Source organism: Corvus kubaryi, unplaced genomic scaffold (assembly GCF_017639235.1).
Source record: "Corvus kubaryi isolate FWS band 111438036 unplaced genomic scaffold, C.kubaryi_AGA036_p1.0 136, whole genome shotgun sequence".
NCBI lineage: Eukaryota > Metazoa > Chordata > Aves > Passeriformes > Corvidae > Corvus > Corvus kubaryi.
Window position 1 is genome coordinate 7,353,666 of NW_024580670.1, and position 20,645 is coordinate 7,374,310.

Genomic DNA, 20,645 nt, shown 5'->3' on the forward strand with positions numbered 1-20,645 from the left:
CGCCACCCGTCTGTCCTCCCCCGTGCCACAGCGAGCTCATTTCACACCGGCCAAACACCGAGAAATGGGGTTTGGTTTGTTTGGAGATTTTTTGTCCCCTCCTTTCTCCCTTTCCCACAGTCGCTTGGCTCGGCGTTTCCCCGGCTCGAAGCAGCGCTGCCCCTCGGGCAGACCCCGTACCGGCGGGGCGCGGGGCGAGCGCGGCCGCGGAGCGCAGCGCGCAGGTTCGCCCGCGCTGAACAAAGCTGCCGGCATGTACTTCACTTGAGCACATTATCCTCCGGAAGCTTTTATTGAGCAACAGTCAGAGCTCCGTCAATGAAGCTATTGGAACACATAAGAAGTATATCGGTAAAGAAAGGCAAGTCTGGTTACCAAAATTGCATTTCCCATTTCCCATTCATCGAAGTGAGGCAGGTACTTATTTACTGCGGCTTTAAGCTACGCAATTAGTAAAGGAGACTGTAATTTACCTAAAGGAAGGCAATTTTTGTCCTTTTATTAATTTGCAATAGATTTGTAAAATAATCTTACAGCAGCTGGCTCTGCTTGAATCTGTTTCAAAAGTGTGATGTAAATACCGTCTCACACAATTTCATTGCCTATTAGGGTTTTCTGGTAGGTTATAGGACTGAGAGTGAGGGGACAGAACACCACACGTTTATTTTTAAGATCATCATCACAGCGATAAAACTTATCGGAAGAAGTGAGCATACTTTCTATCTGTATTCATTAAAAAACAGACGTATCCAAAGTAAGTCAAATGTAAAAGCTACAGCTGGAAGGCTACATACACAGCGGGTACAACTTAGCGCATTTTCAAGAGCTGTTTTAGCTGTGTTTAAAAGGAGTAGCAAATTCCCAAATCAAATCTATAAAAATGCTATTTATAGCAAAGACAAAGAGTTTCACACAGCAGGAGGACGTACTAAAGAACCATTTTCCCCCACCTGTTTCCTTAGCAAGGGTTTAAGTATCTCTCTCTACCTCTTCCTAGTAATCACATATCTGAAGTAATTTAGCTCACACTTATTATGAAACAATAGGAAGAGTGCAAATAATTGATCTGGGATTCATTAAATTTAGATTTTTCAGCAGTAAACTTCTGAGATTTTCATCTTCACTCAGCAGATTGATATTTCATATCAGAGTCAGAGGAAAATAAACACCATACCTAAGCAAAGTATTTATCACTGGTCTACTCACTGTTCACACCTGGCTGCAGCAGGCACCAACTTATATCCAACTCATACATACAATGCAACACTGAGATCCAAGAGGCAGTGACTACAGGATCAAAGCTTTATTTCAAGTACAACACAGTATACCCATGGATTATAATCCTTGAGCAAACAGAATATCACAGTAATGAAGACCTTAGCATTACAAATATGTTAAAACAGCTTGCATTTGGGGTGATATTTAAGGTCAAGTTGTATCTGAACACAACTATTAAAATATTATGAAAATTACCATTATGGAGTAAATAATGTTTTCTTTCAGATATAACCTCTAAAAGTACATTCCATTTCAAATTTGGTTTTCTTATTTTTCAGTACCAACAAGCTCAAACTGAGCATCTACATCCCCAACCTGTTCTACGTGAACTAAAAAGACAGAAATGAAAAACTATAAGCTCAGCCTAAAAATTAGCTCCCAACTTTTATGAAAACATGATCCTGAATAAATACAATCAAGAGGATACCATAATGTCAAATATCATGTGTCTAAACCAACTTACTATTTCAAACGAACTTTCAAATTAAATTAATAGGCTTGTGAAAGATTCTGCAGAGTAAGAAATTTCTTATGCTAGGGAAAAGTAACATGCCTTGCCTTCTGCTCCTGCCCCCACAGCCAGATAACTGAGAAAGTAAAAAGCTTGGGAATGTATTGGTAGAGGTGACAAGACGGGTGAACAGGCTGTGCTCCTGGGTTAGCATTGGGGTTACTCATCTGTGCATTAACCTAGAAAAGTATGATTAATTATTTCTTCCTGCAAGATACTCCAAGATTAACTTACAAACAAGGAAAAACCTTTGGGTTTCCTCACTGCTCTTCACTCAATTGATGTCCCCTGACTACTAGACAAGCACAAGAAGCAACAGGCCCCTAGGACCACTGCACCTTATGCATACATGTATTGTAACACAAAAGGGCAAGCAGCAAGTCAAGACTACAGAGTGACAAGTTTGGTTTGTTCTTGGTTTGTTTGTTCGTTTTGGGGTATTTTTCTCTTTTTTTTGGGGGGGGGCGTGTGGTGGGTTTTTTTGAGAGAAAAGACATTTACTCAGGTTGGGTAGGAAATTACAGAAGATACATACGATGTAATATCTATATTTTATTTTTTTTTGATACATATATAAAAGCTTGGGATAAGATGGGGTGTAACTACATGTTTTAGGTAACTGCCTTGACTTGGTGAAGAATACTCATTCAAGATCTCACAGGAGACCAATAGTAAATCAGATTAGTAGAAATCACTTTGGGGGATTCTTAAATTCTTTTTAAGCACACTAAAGTTTAACACTTGCTTTCTCAAATCTTTATCTATAAAAAGGCAAGTATCAAGCTAGCCCAGCCATGGTAAATTATACTCAAAAATTCTAAATAGAACAGGAGATACCATATAATTATGTTCCGCGCCACTGCACGCCCCAGCTCAGGAGACACTTGCTCCTGTACCTTAGTGGCCCTGCTGTGTTGCCCCTGCTGCTATTGCTGTGCTATTTCACAGTCATAGGCATTTATTTGTTTCAAACCACAGGCCAACATGAAGGCCCTTGTCTCTGAGAACAGTCACCTACATACATTACTGCTTTAAATGTTTCTCTTCACTCAGTTTTCACTTTTCTGGACATGTTTCTAAATAGTTTTCCTTGAACTAGTTGTCCTACTGCTTCTAAAGTTATGCTGCAGTAAAAAAAGTTAAATTCCTTCTTTGAAGATAATTTCATTTTCCTCTCAGGCATGCTATGTGAGCACCTAACAGTGGCATGGTGACTACTCTAATCCTGCTTGCAGGTGCCTTTCACGCATGTTGCCAAACTCTCACCCATGGAGCTTCCATGCCCTCACTGTCCACACACTTAGACCTCCTTCCAGGGGAAATCACAAGGGCAAGGAGACAGTAAGCATCTGCATTGTGTCCCAGTGATTAGGTGGAGTCGAAAGAGATAAAGACCCAGATTATTCGCATGTATAAAGTACTTAGGGGCCCAGATTTTAGTTTAGGTGATTTCCCTTTGGATGCAAAGAATGGGATGAATCCCATTCTTTGTTAGCAACTAACTGCTCATCCATCCCTTCATTCTGAGCATCATGTATAAGTTTTCCCTTCTTGTGTGCTCAACTGGTTCCAATTACTTGCTTTTTAAATGTGAGCTCTACAACTGTAAGATCATACACATTCCCACTAAATCAGATTGAGAATCACATTGTGAGTTTACAGAAGAAAATATTACCAAGTTGTCTTTGTGACAGAACACTGAGTAGGTATAAAATTGTAATGATCTCTATGCCAAGTTTTTTTTAAGCTCTCAGCTTGTAAGATGAAAGCCTAATTTGATATTTTTGTAGTTATATAACAGTTCTAATATTTTGTGACATTTTGTATTGTGACACTATAGATGAAATTGTCATCGGACTGACACCCTTTACTGTTTATTCCTTAATTACAACTGTTAACAACACTGCAGAGAAGCGTGCTAATCTGCCATCACATATTATGAAAACAACGTTATTGTTACAAACACCAACACCCACTCAACAGGATAATTCTAAGATGGCAGTTTCTGTAAAAAGTTATCAGTTTAATGGACACTTCAATAGAAAAAGTTTAAAATGAACTCTTAATTCATTTGTGGAAAATATACAACAATTTTACATTGTACCTAAAGTTTTGATTTTGTTGTGTCAGTGATTCTTCATGCTACATAGGGATATAATTTTTTTTGAATAGTGGGGTCTCTATGTAGTATGAAGATGCATAGCTCAGATACGTAGCAGCCTAGCAATATTTATAATCATTACATTTTCATACCCTCAGACACTGGCAGAGGTTTTGTTTTTTTTTTTTCCTACTACTTCCAGGTTGGGGTGGAATGATGTTGTTGCAGGAAATTAAATTTTAACAGTATATTGACTCAAGTCCAGGTTCTTAACAATAAAAGAAATTAATATTTTCTAGGCTTCTTTTGCTTAGGAAAGATTAATTTTCTGCAGGCCATGTCACAACCAGGAAGGATCTTCCACTGAGCTGACACTTTTAGAAGTTCTGTACCAGTGAATTTCTCATACCTAGTTAGCTCAGTACAATTAAAACTCACTGATACTGTACCTCTGTAGGTGAAAGCTGAGAAGCTGTTCAATGGTTGAAAATGAAAATATTATATCCTCAGCTTCTGTATATGCTTTGTTCTTGGACAGCCACAGCCAGTTACCTTTCAGTTTGCTTCTTTCAAACTTTTCATGTCTCAGAAAAAGATCTCACTTGTAGATTATATCAGCAGAAAGAAAATAGCATTAAGAGCAACCTGGAAGTAGCAAAAAGCCCTAGAGATTTGTTTGCCCACCTGTTAGACAAGAAATACAATGTAGGCAGAAGGAGGTTGGGAAAAGCTGCCTGGAGTGAGGTGTAGAAGCGATGAAAGTGGCAATGACAAAAATCAGGGAAAACAAGATGCAGGAATTCAAGTTTGTTCCTTCTACAACTGCTCTCATTAAGGTTCTTCCACAGATTCCTGATGCTAAACCAAGGCTACTCTGATGCACAGTCTGCCTTTTCTGCTAACAGTAAATTCTTCCTTTCTCCCTCATCCCTGAGCAGGCATGCAGCACAGATGACTGAAGTGAAGAAGGATAATGCAAGATTCTGTCTTTACTTACTGCACTTATATGTAGAAGCAGAGGATTAAAAATAATATAAAATTCTTCTCATACTGAAAACCCAATTGCCTTGGTGTAAATCTATACACCAATGTTTCTCATTCTTGATCCTAAAAGCCTGTTTGAGGATTGCCTCTCTAGTACAGAATAAAAATAAGGAATTGTACACAATGCAACAGTGGAATCAAATTATCCTATATAATTAATTTTCATTTAAATTATTTACATTTCAGTTTAATGGCATGATATTCTGTTGCCTGATCTGGATGATCTTCTCTGCTTAAGTGATAAATTACAAAACAAAATGAAACTAAAATGTTTATTTTTGTGAATCTTCTTCTGGGTAGTTTATGCTCTGCTTTGTAGCTTTCATTTTCTTAAAGCCAATAGGAACTTCTGCTCTTCCTAAAAGAAACTCTTCCCACTTGGGAAGAGATTCTTTTATTGATGCCCAATAGAGAGTCTGAGAAAGATATAAGAAAAAATAAACTTAATTTCAAAATCTGTGTCAGCCAGTTTAAAACAATACAGAGATGCAATGCATTATTAAATCTTACTTTAAGAGTAAAGCAATTCAGAAAAGAACAACGTACTTAACACATGACATTTTTAATCTCTTGTATGATACAAAATATCAGCCTAGAAATATTTCATTCTGCAGGACAAACTGTGAAATGACTGAATGTGCCCTCTTGTGGTAAGCAACACATCAGTTTACACGCTACAGTACCTTTAATAAACTACTTTCCATGATTATATACTTTTCCAAAAGCAGCTTTTATATTTAAGTATGTATGTTACTGGAATTTAATTCTGTAGTGGAAAAAAACGTTGGAAATGAAAGCTGCACATTTACCAATGTAAACTGATTATCCTAGAAAAGTTTACAGTACTATACAGAACTATCGTTCAAAATATTTGAGTAAAATTTTAGACTTGATAACTCACTGACGAAGTAATCATCTCCAGTATTTGGATCACAAAAATAATAATTAGAAAGTGCTGTATATTTAGCCTGCGGTCTAGAAGAACCACTGTGGATCATCTAACCCTTCCTCTTGCTTTACACTGTGCCTCTGAGTAATAAATTTAATGTATTATTTATCTCTGTTATTCATCATTCACCATTTTTGTGTTGGTATCCTAAGGACAACTTTGTAGCATTTTCAGGAAAATTTTAAGTCACAGGTATAATTTTTTTCCCCCACAAAATAATGTGATCTAAGAACTGTGCTAAGATAACAATTTAATCAATCCACATACGTATTTTTTGCCACTGATGTCCATTCAGAAAAACATCACTTTGCAGTAGAAAACTGTTATGATACATATGTAGTGAGCCTTTTTTCTTTACTTAAGTATATAATGAGAGAGAAGTGTAGCATAAAACTGAAGATCTCCCTGCAAAGTATTAGATTCCTGGCTAATCATTTTGATCCTTACATGTAACTCAGATATAACTATGGCTCTTGCAGGTTTACAAAAATATTTTCTTCAACAGATTTACTCAAAGAATCTTTTTTGACAAGCATATGTGCTGTCACACAAAACTACTCCGACTCAGCAAGCTGGGGATCCATTATAGCCATAACTTTCTGAGTATATTAATACAGACACATACATGGCTGAGTGAAATATGCTCAGAAGTGTTTTGGAACAAAGCATGCACAAGAATTTTGTACTATGAAAGAAAGTTTTCTTTTTCCGCTATTTATAACACTCTTCTCTAGAAGCATAAAAAAAAAAGCTGAAATAGGATCTTCTCCTTCAAATAGTAACTCTGTTCTCTCCAAAATTTCACCACTGCTGCAGAGCACAGACATTCTGCAGCCACGAGCAATTGCTCTGCAGCCTCCCATTTGTTTGGACTTCGCTCGACATGCCTCAAGCAGCTTAACACCTACCATGGGACTAACTGACCCAAACAGCTCTAGAGGTGACTCAAAAGTCCTTGAAGAGGCTAAAACTACTTCTGAACACAATCAAAACAGGTTTAATGTTTAATATTAGTAGGTTGGTATCTTCCTTAGCATCATTTAAAATGTACAAGTATTCAGGAAAAAGTGTACCCTTTTGCCTAAAAATGTCTAAAAATAATAAAAAAGCCATGGAAGGGGCATACCCAGTGTGCACCCTGTCACAGTCACAGTAGGCTATTTACAAAATGCAATGACAGATGAAAACTTTGAATAGTAACCAGAACAAGAAGCGATGCCTCTCCTTTAAGTAATAGCCTAAGCATGACAACACTTGCCCAGCAGGTGTGAAGCTGAGGTACAATAATCCTCTCTTCACAGCTGACAGTGCTGAAACCCGGCCCTTCACCCTGCTCTGACAGGGCCCCAGCACCCAAATCAGCATGGGACACTCTGCTCCTGTGCCTGTGGGAACCAAGCCACCACATAGCACAGAATACACAAACCACTGGGGCAAGAAACAAATGGGAATCTGACTGCTCAGAATTTTTAAGTAATGCTTTACAGACTGCAGGTTGAGAAGGAAAAAAAAGAATCGACTGTTCCTGCTGCAGTACTTTTTAGAAGCTTCCATACAACTCTAAATAATTGATGTGAAATTTTCTCTGTTCATGCTGATAAACTGTTGACCCTGAAATGTAAAGATGACAATCTGTGGTAAACTGAGAATAGGATGACCACATAAAACAAACTAAATAGCTCTGACATAGTAAACACAGTAATTTTCTGATATTCACAATATTAATTTTTTATATTTGACTTCATTTTAAAATAGAAGTTAGTATAGGTCTGAAAGCTGCTAAATATTTCCACCAGAAATGCTCCAGAATCTAGGGACCTTGTTCCAGAATTAAGGTTCAGCTTGCTACACAGCACACAGGCCTTTGGCTATACTGGATTTTAAAATCAATTATTTTCACTTTAAGAACATGCTTCAGAGAAAAAAAAAAAAAGCAAAATATTTGTTAAAGAGCAAATGAAAACAAATGAAAAGACAGAGTTCTAGGACTTACTTCTAACTTAACAATATCGGGATGTGGAAGTAAATATATTCTTTCTTGAAGCCTTTTTTCTGCTGCTTCTATATCCTAAAACACAGGCAAAGTACATTTTAAAAACAAGCACTGGGAATTTTAAAAGGAAAATACACATAGAAAGACATTTAAATTAACTAAATAAACCTATCACAGCTAAACAGCTTTCAAATAATAACACCAAAGTTCAAATCTTTGTTTAGTCATTCTGAAATACAACTTGTACTGCTTAGACTAACACCCTACATCTGCTAAATATGTTTGCTGCACCTTTTTCATACAAGAGCACATTTCACAACCAAGTAAGACTTTTGCTGTAAAACACTGCTATTCTCTCTGGACACCAGGGTAAATTAGTTGAATTCTGTTGTATAAAACTTAAGGAAATGGAGGGGAACCGAGCACCTTTTTCTGTGCTGCATAAGATTGAAGTATGTATTCTAGCTACTGTAACTGTAAAGTAACTAGGCAAATTATGTGCAAGATCTTTACTTCTCAAGACAAAGATGACTTGCTAATATGCATGCATAACATGTGCACAAAAATGTAGAGCTGCAGCAAGCTGTTCACCAGACAAACTTGGATGACAATGCACCTCACATAGCTTTCTTACAAAAAAAAAAAATCAGTATTTGGGTTTCTGCTTGTCCAGTGGATGTGTGCTGGATTCACAGAGGCCAAAATAAATCTTTTAAAAAAGAAACAACCAAAAAAATCAACAGCAACAAACAAATCAAAGCATGCCCCCAAACTAACCACCCTCCCCCTCTAAAGTTCTGACCCGTTCTTGTGGGCTTAGTTCCATACCCAAACATTGAAGAGATTGAGTGGTGGGCAGATGAAGAGAGACAGAAAGGGACGTGGGAGTGGGGTGTGAAGAAGCCAAAGCTGAACAGAGTGGAGGGGGAAAGAAAGTATAGCAGATGGCAGAGTTGGGAGCAGAGAGCGGGTGTGAAGAGTACAACAGAAAAACTAAACGAGAGAGGAAATTCCCCAAAGGGACTTCCCAAATATTCACCACCACTGCTGCTGAAAAGAAGAGTGAGATTCTGGAGGAGCATATCCACAAGAGAGACCAAACATGATTACTCGTATTGAATAATAGCCAGTCTGAATACATCAATAAGTAAACAGTGTTCAACTCAAGTTTAGTTCGGTAGAGTATGATTCATAAAAGCAAAAAACCAGCCTTACTGTCAGCTGAAGTTCAACTTAGTGACACAGATACAATCAGATTGTTCAATTTAGTGTTCATCTTATTTTATTTCATTAATTTCTTTTACAATATTCTCTTGTACATAATTGCAAACTGTTCCTCCCTTTTCTACAGCAAAATCCATACCACTGTAGGAAGCTAAAGGATGTCTGAGAAAGAGTAAACTAAGTCTCAGGTTTATCCAAATTCTCAGAAGCAGCAAATGGCTGCCCCTTCTCAGGTAAGAAAAGACTAATGTGATAAACTTAAAGAAGGAACAGGAAAAAGGACATAAGCCATTTGAAATCACGATGTCAAAATAACAAGAGGCCAACACAGATTTAAGTGACTTAAGCTTAAATCACTTAAATTGCACATACTTAGAACAGATACACTCAAACAGCACCAAATGAAGCTTGTATCAGAATGGCTCAGGCCAAGTTTGGAGAAGTTACCATCATAATGAACCATACTGAATAAAGGATCATTCAGTAATGTTCACCTCATATCCTTCCACAGGTTTTTCCTCTTTTCTGATTCCTTCTTCCTAATTACTGTAGGAATTTTAAAAAGAAGGAAGAAGAATATCAATAATTATTACTTTATAGACTCAGCCAAGTCATTGGAATGTTTATGGTGATAGGAAATGAGTGTCTTTCAGGCAAGAAAGGAGACAGCAGTTGTGCATATATGTTTAGTAGAGAAGGTAATTTTGGCATAGCCTAGATATCGGACATGTCTTTTCGTTGCTCACTCCAGTTTGTGTTGTGCAGTCTATTGTCATTCAGAATACTGATTTAATGACAGACAGGGAAAGAAATTTTTGCTGGAAGGTGTAGTATGCTTTAGAAAATAACTGGAACTACTGAAAGATTAGATGGCACTTCTTGTGTGTCTACACAACTGGCAAGCTTTGTAGGAAAAATAAATCCCTGTCACCAATATAAAAATAAATACATAATCAGTATAAACTTCTTTGGAAAAAAACCCAGCTAATCTAATATGTCACAGTACTGAAAAAAAGAGAGCATCTTACAGCGCTTCCCCTAAAACCACAAGGACTGGAACAAAAACAATTCAAGACCCTTGCCCAGAAGTAAAATGGAATGCATGAGACATGCATTGCTTTTAGGGGACCAAATTCAGCTGTCACTTATATTGATATCAGTCTGGTAGAATCCCGCTTAAATAATTCTGGAATTGCATGCCTGGGAAGGAAAGCAAATTTGTTCTAAATTACCTTTCCAGTACTAATTACTATATAGCATACTTTTTTCTATTTCATGTTACAAGCTGTTCCACAGTAATACATATTTCTAAACACAAGAAATATCACTGAGAAACAAATGTCATAAATTAGATTACAAATACTAGTCTAATTTCTGCTTTTATTACAACAACATTATATAAGCACCAAATGACACAGATTTCCCTAATCTGCAGTCTCCCTCTAAAGACATTGAGGAAAATACTCTGATAATTATGTTCAAATGCTGAACAAATGCTTATAATGTCAAAATTTCAATTAAAAAAAAAAAGGTTAGTTCCTTGCTTCCTACTGATTCAAATTTAAATTAATTTTGAAATCTTTCTTGTTCATAAATTCCAACTAGCACAGAGAAAGAAAAATGGCTTTTGCTATGATCTATTACTGAAAACAACTGATTTTGCTTACACGCAGAAAACCAGAAATGCAAATAAAAAAATAACACTTCGTCATGTCCATGTATTTTTGAGTAGGCCAAATCAACAACTCTCCACATGGTAACTGTGAAATGTACAGTGCCTGGTATCAGGAACAATATTCTGAAGCTGGCACATTAATCAGTCTTGTTTTCAAGCTTCTCATATATTATGCTACATAGATTTTTTTTTTTCCTGTTTTCTTCTGTTATCAAAAAGCATCTGCAGGAGTGCATGCTTGTTAAAACTAGGATAAAATTAATAGATTTAAATTGATTTATGCTACTTTATCCTGCAACAGAATTTGTTTTGATACATATGATTTTGCTTTTTTTCTGTACAAACACCAACATTTTTGACACTTGAAAGGAACAATTTTGAGGATGTGACAGAAGATAGCAAATATCTGTTTAACTGCAGAAATATTTACACTCTGTATATGTCTGAGCTATTGTTACCATTTCCAGTACAATAAAGGATGGAGAAATATACTCTTTCATTTATTGTGTTTGCCTGCATATGTAAACTGAGAATGCATTCATAAACACAAATAATTTATAAAACCCTCTATTTATGAAGTAACCTAAAATGCATATGGAAAATAGGAGTGATAATGGCTGAAATTACTAATTAACGGAGTAGGAGCCATGGAAAAAATAACCAAACCTTCCATTTGTCCCAGCCTCTCACTGAAGCACCTACACTTGCTATTACAAATAAAGGGGGGGTTGATCGCCCCTGTCCAGAATGCATCAGTTCACCAGTCCAAGTTGAAAAAATCTTCTTTGTCACAGAATAGTTAAGAAGGCATTCCTGGCTAACTGTTCTGCCTTGTCTGCCCCTCTCTAAATATAACTCCCATTTAAATACAAACTCTAATGCAATAGAATTATACCCACCCAAAATGTGAACATTTTAAACCTAAACCAGGCTCTGCATGAAAAAAACCCCAATGAAATTCTGGTGATACAAATTAATCTTGTAATTTTCTAGAGTAAAACTTACTTTTTCAATAAACACAATACATGCATTATGGACCCTTAATAAGTAAGAGCTTAAAGAAAAGGCACTGGAGGTTCAATTTGCTGCTGTCTCCTGAAAAACCAACACACATTTTTCAAATCCATCATGTCAGTGGTCAAGTCCATCTCTCCAAACTCAGAGGCCTGAGTTAGGGGTTCCAGAGGAGCCTTTTAGTATTCCAGTCCCTGCCATCAAACCTAGATCTTTTAAACTGCCCATTCTCCAATGTCTGCTGAATTTACCTAGGAAACAAATCTTACCTAAATATGACAACTGGTATGTAGAACAGCTATGAGCACTATTAATGGTGTCACCCCTACGAAGAGCCAGAAACACCAAACACTGCTTTTACAGACTTGAAAGTAAAGTGCTTAAACTGAGAACCTCTTCCACAACTTAACCACAGTGGGGGAACAGTTCCTACGCTTGGCCCAAAGCACTGTAGCCTGGTCAGCCCATTTTCAAACATATCCCCATGTCTTGAATCAAAGCATAAAGGGGCTGTGAGTCCTGACAGACCCCGAAGTTCTCTCACGCAGACTTGTACTAGCATGTGTTACATCTCCACAGGTACTTAAAAAAATAAAAATACATAGTAGCAGCTGCCACCACGAGGCTTTTGTAAGAAGGGCATGGCAAATAGGTAGTGATGCCATTGGATAATAAAGACTTGTCATTTAATACTTTTTGGTCAAGTTCCAGAAGAGGGAACCATATAGAAGAGAATTCAAATGACAACTATAGAGCAAACACTTCTCTCTTTTTTTTTTTTAATTATCTAAGCTACATAACCATGACATTTTGATGCGGTTCCTGGTAGTTGCAGAAACTTACATTTAAAAGTGCTGCATTCCTTTTATGAGCTGCATCAGCTGCTTGAGTTTGCCATGTCTTTTTAGTCTTTTTGTCTCTTAAATAAGTCTCCATCTGCTGTAGCAGCTCTGATCTCTGAGACAGTCTACAAAGGAAAACATTTTGCTAAGTGGGTAGAACATTTTGCTCAGGACCTAGAAAATAACCTTTTTACCTTACCCAGTTTTCTCAAAACTATGGGGCTAATTAAACCAGCTGCAGGGTGGGTGTGCTGGGGGAGGGAAAAGGTACAGGCAGCCATCACCTGCTGTGCTTGTACGAAGCTATAATGTTGCAGTCAGCAGTCCTCAAATGCTGAGGTGCTTAGAAACGCTGAATCTCCCAGAAGAAGGAAAGACAGGGTGGGTTGGGGTGACTTGATCGGCACTACATTTGCTCATTGGCACGTACTAGTTGTTACAAGAAAAGCAAATTTTTCTGAATCATTACTGTATTTGCCTCACAATTTGAATTTAGAGGGCAACAAAGAAGCAATTCTATAATTGAGTCATTGAGTGAGAGAATCCAATTACCTTCCCCAAACAGGAATTTAACGGTGACAGGTTAACAATGGAGATCTTAAACCAGCACCACCATTGGAAGTCAAAAACCTCATCAACCTAAATACCCGGAACAGCAGGCAAGGATGCTAATTCCCATGGTTTCTAAAGGAAGAGTGCCACCTCCTGGAACTCCAGCCCCTTGCTGAAGCACCACTGTGCTGTGCAGAGCGGAGATTCACTGGCACCGAGGGTCGTGCGCAGGCAGGGAGTCACAAGACCCAACACAAACAACTACTCACATTTCCTCATGTCTTCTAGCAAGGTGAACCTCCTGAGCCAAACGGGATGACATCTTCAGTTGTTTGCTCCGGTTTTGTACTCTATGGAAGGAAAACCGAGTGAAATTAAAATCTTCTGAAGATCTACATTAACATATACTTTCCAGTATTAAACCATTCTGGTTAAAAAGCTGCACACATTATATCTATATGTCAGCTATCTACACAAAACCTGCAACAAGACATCGCTACATTATGCTTTGAATACATTCACACTACTAATGTTCACAATATGTTTTAGGAAAATGCTACTGTGTTCTAATAATTTATGAAAGAACCAAATTTTTTTCAGTTTCAGATTTAGCATTGAGTTTTCTCGAGTTTCAGATGCTTACAATCACACACACACACTGTGCTTGCATAAATTGTCTATTACTGTTTACGTTACTGATTTCTGGCTTTTATCATGTTACACCGAACGCAAAGTTATAATTGTAAACTACTTCTCACAGATACAGGGACCTGTTCCTAGGAAACTATCTTTGAGTACAGGCATGATTAAACTAAGCAACTTAACTAAATAATTTAAGCTACTAAAGGAAACTTAAGTTACTTAAGTTTAATGTCCAAATGCTTGAAAAATTAAGTGATAACTTCTTGAGCTCAGCTTTTCAGCACTGTAATTCAGTACATAAGGGAGTGCACAGTTTAAATTGTTTAGGACTTACTAGGTTTTTTTCTGAGCTATTAAGGAGATCAACTGCCCACTGATGCAAATGAAGATCCTACAGCACTTTTCAGAAGGCTGAAAATGTTTTGCCTATTTTTTTTCACCTCAGAGGTGACTGCGTTGTTGTCACCTTAAGTAAAATTAAATAACTTGTCACATGTTCATAATGTCAAAGGGTGGGAGAGCTAAAAGAGCTCATCAAGATAACGTTAGTTAAGGCCTTCTCACTATCACGTGTCACCCCTAACTCTGAAACCAGTGATTTACACGTGGCCTCTGCTGAAGTTGGGGTGCATCTTCTAGGGATGCATATTTTACCACACTCTGGAAACACGTCTAGCCACCTGGCCCGTTGCTAACGCTTCACCTTGTTTAACACGGAGCACATCCCTTCAGTGCTCCTTCCCTCAGCCAGGGCACTTCGTGCTGCTTTGCGACACACCTTTACCGGCGGCAGGAGAAGCCAGAGCACCCCGCCGCACGCACCTCTTGTTTTTAGGAGCGCCTGTAGCTTACAACAGGAGCAATAAACCAGCACCAGCGCGAGTGACAAAATGGCCCCAGCCTGAGCATTCGCCTGCTGCGCCGTGAGGCAACCGCTACACTCGTTGCTGCCCTGGGCGGATGCCAAGGCCTGAGGCAGCCCGGGATGAAGCTCCACTGGCAGTCCCCGAATTTCCAGAAGCCCCAGGGAGGCCCCTCGGGCCGAAGACAGCACCGTCACCCCAAGACCCGCGGCCGCTCCGCCTCAGGCCGCGGCCCTGATAGGGCAGGAGCAGCACCGCCGCAGCGGGGCCGCGCACCGCCTGAGCCCTACCATTGGGAACGGGGGGGGGGGGGATGGATCGACGATCTCGTTGAAATGTAATATCCCGTATGATTGCGGGAGAATGAGTCGGGAAATAAAAACAGAATACCAAATACACTTGCTGGTTTACCTTTAGCCTCGCCAGCTTCGAAAAGAAAAGCAACCATCCGCCGTGGTCTCAGGGACGTCTTAAAACACCCCGCGCCCTCACTGCCATGGAGACGGCCGGAAAGGTGGAGCCGAGCCGTCGCTTGGGCGGGCGGGATCGGGCGGGGGTGGGGTCGTACCCCCCTCGGATTGGAGGAGTGAGAGCACGCGGGGCCAATCACGGCCCGGGGCGGGAGCGCGGGAGCGCTGAGGGGCGGCCGGGGAAGGAAGGGGCGGCCGGGGGTGGTGTGTACCCACGCTCACTATCACAGAGTTTGTGCGCCGGAGCTCCAACGGGGTCAGCCGGTATTTGCGTTTAAAATGAGTGTTCCTTTCTCTGTGCAAGGCGCAGCCTTCCATGTCCGACCCGGGAGAGCGCCCGCAGTGCCACCCCGGTTCTCCACATGGTTTTCGAACCCTCTGGTGTGATTCTGCCCGTGTGTCAGAGCTGAGTTCCTTCCTGGCCTCAAAGCTGAAGAGTTGTTGATGCGAGTCTAGTCCTTTACAGGCAAACTTACACCAAAATATACTTCAAATAAAAAAGCACAATTAATCAATCTTTTTTCCCGTAAATGTTTTGTCCTTCACAGAAAACACAAACCAGAAAATTCCAAACTAGATAAAGCTGAAAAAGACAATAGATTTGTGCACATGTGCAGCTGCAGATTTCTAAAAGCTGCTCTGAAAGTGCTTGTCTTGCCTAAATGTTTTCTATGTAATCATTCTCTCATCCTAGTGTGACACCTCATCACCAGCCTTTCTTACTGCTGATCAGAAGCTGTTTCTTGTGATTTTTAATCTCTTTATATTTTCTATTTTTTCCCCATTCTCTGACTTTATATTTTTGCAACAAATTCACATTAATTCACTTAATGATATAAGCAGAAGTTCTTTAATATACTTGTCAACTTATCCTCACTTATTGTAGCAGTCAGGATAAATAGTACTTAAAACCTTATCATAATTTTGGGTTTTTATCATTGTGATTTAAAGACAAGACTTTCCAGTAAATGTCACAGAGGTGTAGGACTCAGTCCTCATTTGGTTTGAAAAGCTAATTGTTATGGTCTCACTAAATGTAACAGAAAGCCGAAGTGTTTTGCATATTCTACTTTGAGCTACACCAGCTCTCTGTAATGGCTGCAATCTTTCTTTCTTTGTAGCATTTAATGAACTTCTGGAAGAAAGGAGACAAATTGAAGTTTGGTTTACATAGACCATTATAGATGCCATTTGTGACGAGAATGCAAAGAGCATTTTAGTTAAGATACTATCAATTGTTCAACGTTGCGGAAACAGAGACAGGATGGAAGCCATCATTTTCTAATGGCTGCCTTATGTGACAGTGAGTGAAGTTCATAGCTACTGAGCTATAAACTCTTATTTTAACCTAGACTAGTTCTGAAGTTGTCAAGAATGTAAGCTTTTAACTTACTGAAAAAAATACAATGCTAGTAACAGCCAGAAATCCCCACATGCTGGTTTGGGCTGTGGTGGAATTAATTTTCTTTACAGTATCTGATCTGGGGCTGTGTTTTGAATTTGTGCTGGAAGCAGTGCTATGATAACTCAGTTTTTATTTCTGCTGGTCAGGGCTTACACAGAGTCAAGGCCTTTTCTGCTTCTACCCCATCTTGTGGGAGTGCACAAGGAGATGGGAGGGGCACAGCCCGGACAGCTGATCCCAACGGATCCAGATGATATTCCAGACGTATGGTGTCATGGTCAGCCTACAGAGCTGAGGGAGGAAGTCGTGTACATGGGGAAAGGCTTTCTCCTGCGTATCTGAATGCACTGGCACCTCACTGTAGTGTGTCCTGCTGTTACATGTGTGTCATGTCGTGTGCCCCTGCCTTAGCTTCCAGTTATGATGTGCATCTTTCAGAAAAAAACCCCACCTTTAATCATTTTTATAAAAAGCCTTTTTTCCACCCAGATTCTGTCTTCATTAGATACTTCTATCTTTATGTGAGTCTACTGTTGGATCACTGCTATAAAAATTTGAAAAACAGATACCTGCCAGTGGGACCCTGAGATCTGCATTTAATGCCTGTATGGATTAAGGGCTTAATGTTAGCACTGAAATGGGAGCATTGTGACTCTAGGTCTTTTTTAACCCTGCAATTTGATTTTGCTCTGAAAATTTAGAGGATTTTCTGAGTGAAATTGGTGGATTGTGACACTAGGTGGCACTTAAGTACAGCTAACAAAGATTTTTGTCTCTTTCGACACACAAAAACAGTGAAACACATTCTGTTCTAACATGCAGTTAATTATATCCTCAAAATGATGTCTTGGATTGATATTACTAAACAAACATGTATAAAATGTAATTACAGACAAGTGAAATAAATACTGTGGGCTTATAATTGCAAGATATGTTTTCTGCTTGTAATATGCTACACACCTGTGCATAGTTTTTATAGATAGTATTTTATTTTGTCATTTTTACTAACATTTAGGATGGCGCAATTTAGCTTTATGTGCGTTTATTTACTGCTACCAATTTTTGCCATATGTCAGTTTTTAAAAAAGGAAATATTTTTATATATTGGAATTGCAAGACACCAGTATTTCAAAGCGAAAACTCTAAGAAAGGAGTTTTCTTTCCACTTCAAAAAACACTTCAAAACTTTTTTAAAGACATGCACATATTTTAGGGTTTTTTTTGCTTTGCTTTCTACTTCTTCCTTCTCTTACCTTTTGGAGGTACACCTCTGTGGGTACAGTAGCTTAATAGCCATGTTGTGGTCTGAGGTCTATCTGCTCATAAACATTTGTTGAGTGATATCATTGGTAAAATGCAGCAGGCCTACAGCGCAGTCTGAGAGCCATGAAATCCCATCAGAGAGAGCAGCTTGTGGCCATCGCCTTGGCTTCTGGCAGTTTTTTTTCTATCAGCTGCAGAGGCTGTCAACAGCATTTCAATCAACTGCACAAGCCCTGTGTGAAGCTGCTTTAAGTCACCACAAGCTAAAAGGCAAAGGCATGTAAGGAAATGCCCTCCAGAGCAGGAGTGAGCTAATAAAGTTTCAAACTTAGGAGGGTAAAAAATGGGCTTCTAATTCCTCTTTGCCCTCACATTCCAATATTCAGAGACTAGCTCTCAACCTTTCTGTTGGCAGGTCCCCTATCATTCCCTGTTCTGCATTACAAATTGTTGTCTTCTCAGTAGCAGTAATATTAGAGCTGAGATGAAGCTCATAAATGGTAGGTCAACTCAACAACACATTCCTGTATTTGCGTTTTGGGTTTTTTGGTAGCTAAAGGTGTGTATTTGGTGTGGGAAACATTGGTACACGTGGAAATCCTGTGTTGTTGAAAAAAAATTCCAATACATTACTATATGCTTAGACAAGCTAATGTAATCTGTGTGTGCTTGTTGGAATTGCCCCCAGACATCAGGAGACCTGTTTCAGGTGAATCAGAAACCAAACAGCAGACCAGGATGGGCTCAGCACCCATCAGCTGGTGCAAAAATAGTTCATACTAGAGACAACTGGGCCAAGTTCAGAAAAAGAGTTGGAAGACCTGTGTGAAGAGGAAGAACTGAGAGCTGTGTGTGTGAGGGCACAGAAGTGGTGGAACTCCAGCTGGTTTGTGTGTCTGTCAAAGTGTGGTATAAAACTGCATCAGGCCAGGCCAGACTCTGTCCAGTGTCAAAGGAAAAAATAATGTTCCTGATAAAAACATGTTAACAAGACAATATTTTCTTCATGCTTCAGGTAGGGATAGAAACCTGATAAATAGAACAAATCTAAGAAAATCAGTATTCAGCTGCAATTTTTTTTCTTTTTTTCTTTTGAGAAAAATCCTGTAAATATAAAAAACTAGCCTAGACAATTCTTCAGACAGTTTGCTGATACACCCACTCAGTCTTGTCAAGGGGATACATGCCCTAACAGGTGCTCTCCATCAGTAGTGTCTATGGTATAGCTACTTCTTTTTGAAGAGTTCGTGAAAAGAGTTTGGCCCTTAAGTAATAACATTAAGCCTTCTCTTAAAAAAAAATGTGTACAGGTCTCTACTGACTTTAACAGATGTACCGGTAGTTGAATGTTTGACAAATAATTATAGTAACTATTTACAGTAATTAGCTTGAATCTAATTGCTTCTCAGCATGTTAGGATAGTAAATTAAAACTTTATTTCAAACAACTCCTGTTGTCTGTTTTTCCTAAACTGCATGCAGGAAACCCAATTAGAAAAACCTCTTGGAGAACCACCATTCTCTGTTCCTGTTTGGAGTACTTTGAATGGAGGTGCTTAGCTTTGATCTTAAAACCAGCACTTCACTTACCCGTGTAGACTGGATATTTCTTCCCCAGAATGGAGAGCAAGCTCCTCCTGAGAGCAAAAAGGTGCATGTGAACAAGAGGGACAAAAATACACTTTTTGGCTCCTAAGTGAGAGAGTCATGTGAGATGGTTTATACAAGGGAAGGCTGATTTTCCCTGGCTCCCTCCCTAATCAGTACGGAGAGCTCAGTGCCCTGTGACCATGATGTCAGCTCGAGGCTGAGCATTTGTAGCTGCTGGGAAGGACCAGAGGTATCGTTCTTTACAGGCTATGTAGGGAGCTTTGAGAAACTGCTTTCCTCAGACTGGTGCCTGCAATTATGTACCTGATCAGTGTCTAACCATCTGCTTCAAAACCATTCACAGCTTTTGTCTTTCACACCCTAGTGGAGGTTCATTGGAATTCCTCAAGACTGACTTGGCCTGCTGCACAGACAGAAAGTCTGTCAGCTTTGGCCTGCTTTGAGATTCCTGTTTGAAACCATAGCAAATTTACTGAGCAGCAGGTCAGTGCCTGCTGATTTCATGTGAATTCAATCACATGCAAGTACTGCTGGTTATTTAAACACTCTTCCAACTGCATTCACACCATGCTTTGAACAACCCGGACTATTCAGCTTTGTGCTCTGGGATGATGATGGACACCATCTTCAATTTCAGGCCATTTGCATTGGGTGTACAAGTCACCCTGTGACTTTCAGCCACTGTAAGTAATGCTATTGCTATCTGGTTGTACATTAAAATTGTCTTATTCTGTAATGATGATATATCTACAGCAGGAAAAAGTACTTTGAATTTTAATACCTGCATTTATACGACTGTCAAGATGCCTGATATTAATAGCTTGACTTTTACTGTAAGCAGAGGTAGAAGAAATAACATCACCTTCACAGTTCTGGCACAGTTTCCTTATGAGCTGAATTCTCAGCCCATCATTTCTGGTTTTTGCCATACAAATCTGAGCAGTGGTGTTCTATTTTTTTTTATTTCTGTTTAGATTTTGAATGCTTTTATTGTGAGTTTCTTCAATTCCAGAGAGAAATTAGAAATGCAACAATGCTTCTCTTATTGCATGATGCCAACATTTATTGACAATAAAAATAACTGAACTTGCACAAGAAGCTATTTTCTAATAAACCCTTTTACTGGGTTGTTGTTATGAAGCTTGAGCTTTTCATTTTTTACAAAAAAAGCCCCACTTTTTAAAGAAAGGTCACTCAATCTTTTTAGAA

General features: G+C 39.0%; 1 protein-coding gene across 4 annotated transcripts; it reads right to left on the minus strand.

Moving 5' to 3' along the window:
• Positions 1–1,288: 1,288 nt before the first annotated feature.
• On the minus strand, positions 1,289–15,206 carry CUNH3orf14 (chromosome unknown C3orf14 homolog). 4 transcript variants are annotated; one of them, XM_042015273.1, is made up of 5 exons: positions 15,100–15,206; positions 13,453–13,533; positions 12,633–12,756; positions 7,877–7,951; positions 1,289–5,350 (listed from the first exon to the last, which is right to left on the minus strand). In XM_042015273.1, the coding sequence occupies exons 2-5, from the start codon at positions 13,503–13,505 to the stop codon at positions 5,207–5,209; spliced, it is 396 nt and encodes a 131-aa protein (XP_041871207.1). In that variant the 5' UTR covers positions 13,506–13,533; positions 15,100–15,206; the 3' UTR covers positions 1,289–5,206. The 4 variants fall into 4 exon arrangements, with proteins under 4 accessions (XP_041871207.1, XP_041871222.1, XP_041871213.1 ...); XM_042015288.1 differs by lacking the exon at positions 15,100–15,206 and adding an exon at positions 14,604–14,964; XM_042015279.1 differs by lacking the exon at positions 15,100–15,206 and adding an exon at positions 14,648–14,963.
• Between the last annotated feature and the right edge of the window lie 5,439 nt (positions 15,207–20,645).